Source organism: Anastrepha ludens, chromosome 5 (genome assembly GCF_028408465.1).
Source record: "Anastrepha ludens isolate Willacy chromosome 5, idAnaLude1.1, whole genome shotgun sequence".
Taxonomy (NCBI): Eukaryota; Metazoa; Arthropoda; class Insecta; order Diptera; family Tephritidae; genus Anastrepha; species Anastrepha ludens.
Window position 1 is genome coordinate 115,857,122 of NC_071501.1, and position 3,312 is coordinate 115,860,433.

The 3,312-nt window shown below is 35.1% G+C and overlaps 1 protein-coding gene across 1 annotated transcript; it reads right to left on the reverse strand.

Moving 5' to 3' along the window:
- Positions 1-1,194: 1,194 nt before the first annotated feature.
- LOC128864852 (beclin-1-like protein A) lies at positions 1,195-1,986 on the reverse strand. Its single transcript, XM_054104609.1, has one exon. It carries the CDS (start codon positions 1,984-1,986, stop codon positions 1,195-1,197), a length of 792 nt encoding a protein of 263 aa, XP_053960584.1.
- Positions 1,987-3,312: the final 1,326 nt, after the last annotated feature.

Below are 3,312 nucleotides of genomic sequence, written 5' to 3' on the forward strand. Positions count from 1 at the left end.
AAGTTATGGATTTAGGGATTTTCGGCGTATATGTACCTGTAAGCGTCTTTATTCTTTTCCAAATGCTTCCTGTTGAAGAATTTGGGCTTAAATTTTTTGTGAATTCTTCAAAACTCTTACGTTTAGCAAGTCTTTTTTCTTTGTTGAATCTGGCATTACATTTTTTATATGTTATAAGTGTGAAAGTACAGGGTGACTTTTTGTATGTTCTCCACGCCGAAACTTTTTCGGTTCGCAGAGCGTTGAGCTCGGGTGTCCACCAAGGGACTCTCCTTGAAGCTGTGCGGGAGTGAGCTACTGGAATAGAAGAGTTTGCAGCTTCGCGTAAAGATTTTTGAATCGTGGCTGCTTCTTTGTTGATATTTTGGGCATCAAATGCTGGTAGACGCTTCGTAAGCAAAATTTCTTGATACTTATTCCAGTTAGCCTTTGATGTGTCATATTTTTTGGTTTTGTTGAAGCAAGAGAAGTTTGTGGGACATAGAGTGATAGAGCATATTATGGGGAAATGATCGCTGTTGTGCAGATCATCTACGGTGAACCATGAGGCGAGCGGAAGTAGTTGCGGGGAACATATTGTTAGATCTATGTGCGTAAAGGTTTTGTGTGTAGAAAAGTGAGTTGGGCTATTGTTGTTTAGAATTGCTAAATTGGAATGTAGTATGAAGTCTTCGACTATAGTGCCTCTGCGATTGGCCATGGGTGAGCCCCATAGTGGACTCCAGCTATTTAAATCTCCACAGAGAATAACAGGAGTGGTAATGTTAGATAATAACTGAATTAAATCTGAATCTGAAAAGGCTTGGGCTCGAGGAATATATAGAGAAAAAATAGTTATAGGAGTTTTTAGATTAATTTCAACTGCCACTACTGACAGATTAGAATTAATGGATTTGAATTTATGTGGGATGCTTTTATGGACTAGTAGTCCACAACCTTGTTTAGCATGATTGAAGTGGGAGAAGTTGTGAAAATAAGTTGAGTATTGTTTAGGAGGGTATGGTGTAGAGTTATGTCTCAAGTGTGTTTCTTGGATACAAATTAAGTGGGGGCTACGATCTTTAATCAAAGTTTCTAATTCTATGTAATTGTTAAAATATCCCTTCATATTCCATTGAAGAATATTAAGAATCATTAACGATATTTATAATGGTTACCTATTGTACTATTCAGATTATTTCAGAGCAAAATAACCTATAGTACGGGTTCTTCGTGGTCGCTGTTGAGGATGTCTGTATAAGTTTCTTTAGTCACTTTGTTGCTTAGATGTGAATCTACACATTCCAAGTGCTCATAAGAGATGGTTGTAAGAGATTGTTTTTCTGTTGGATTTAGGTTGGATGAAAGAGATGTAGCGTTATTGGAAGAGCATGTGGTAGCAATGTTATGTTCGTTATTGAGTAAAGAGGAGTTGGGTGTTGAATTAATAGAGTTACGTATCGAAAGAGATTGGGGAGTTACCGTGTGTGTAGTAACTATATTTTGTTGAGTAGAAAAAGATGAGAGGTTTGAATTTACATTAGAGTCGTGAGTAGTAAGAGGAAGAGAGTTGTGTGAAGTAATGAAGGAAGAGAAGAGAGCTTGCAGATCTGTTGTGTTGTAGTTGTTATTGGTATTTTTTATCAAATCGAATGATTTATTGGGTCCGTTAGAGTAAGAGTTATGATTGGTTTGTGATGGAATCGATGGGTCGTTAGAGCTGTTTGAACAGTTAGAAAGAGAGACGGAGTTTGAATTGAGTGTACTTGATTGCGGTTGTGTGGAGTTAGCAACCGATGCATAAGATTGCTTTGAGTTAACGGGTGTGGGATTATGGATTTTGTACAGACGTTTAGCTTCTTTATAATTACACTTGTTCTGTGTTTTTATTTTCAATATATCTTTTTGTTGCAAATATAAAGGGCAGTGTTTGTCAGAAGCTGAATGAGAGCCAAGACAATTTGCACACATGGTACGTTGACATAATTCGGGGTTGTGTGGGGGCATATTGCAATTCTCACAAGTGGGGTTGTTGTTGCATCTTTTGATAGTGTGCCCGAGCAGTTGGCAATTTCTGCATCGCATTGGTGTTGGGAAATATTCTTCTACTCTTACTGAGTACCAAGCGATATCAATGTCATGTGGGACCTTGTAAAGGTTAAATGTCAGAACGATTCGGCCTGTTGGGACTTTTTCTCCGTTACAAATTTTTGTAAATTTATATACAGCAACAACACCCTGGGATTTAAGACCTTCAAGAATCTCTTGTTCTTCTGTGTTCGCAAGATTTAGATCAAAGATAGTACCTTTGCATGTATTTAATGATGCGTGTAATTCAATTGAAACTGGACATAAACCACCGAAATTTTTGCATTTTAGAAATTTTTCCGCCACTTTATTTGATTTAGTTAGTACGAGTAGGCTCCCATCGCGAAGTATGCTCACTGAGCTATATTCTGTACTAATGCTATCCAGTGCCTTCTTTTTAGCAAAAACGCTGTATTTAGCAATAGGGTTGGAGGTATCAGTTGATTTAATTAAAATAAATTTCGGATCATTTGCGTTGATTGTTTTCACTGGTTCCGGTAATACCGGGAAAGAGTCTTCAGTGATGATGGGTTTTTTGCGTTTAGCTTTTGGGGGCTTAGGTATACTGTCGGAGTATACTATACCGATTCCCCGAAGGGATCGGGGAAGCTTTCCCCATTTCAAATACTCACTACACGTTTGTTTTTGTAAACTTCTAATTTGAAGAAATGAAAGAGAAAAGTAACTTACTTATGCGAAGTAAAATAAGAGAATAAAAAAAATAGCACACTTGGAAATGTCACTACGAAAATTGAAAGTCAACGAGAGAACGATTGTGGGCACAACTGCTCGGTACGAAGGTTAATCGGTGACTGACATATTTTTTAATTTTTCCCCCTTATTTTGATTAACTGAAACATATTCTTTAATTTTTTCCCCTTATTTTTATTAACTAAAACATATTTTTTTAATTTTTTCGCCCTTATTTTTCTCAACTAAAACATATTTTTTTATTTTTTCCCCTTATTTTTATTAACTAAAACTTATTTTTTAATTTTGTCGCCCTTTTTTCTTAACTGAAACATATTTTTTAATTTTTTCCCTTTATTTTTATTAACTAAAACATATTTTTTAATTTTTCCCCCTTATTTTTATTAACTAAAACATATTTTTTAATTTTTTCGCCCCTTTTTCTTAACTGAAACATATTTTTTAATTTTTTCCCCTTATTTTTATTAACTAAAACATATTTTTTAATTTTTCCCCCTTATTTTTATTAACTAAAACATATTTTTTAATTTTTTC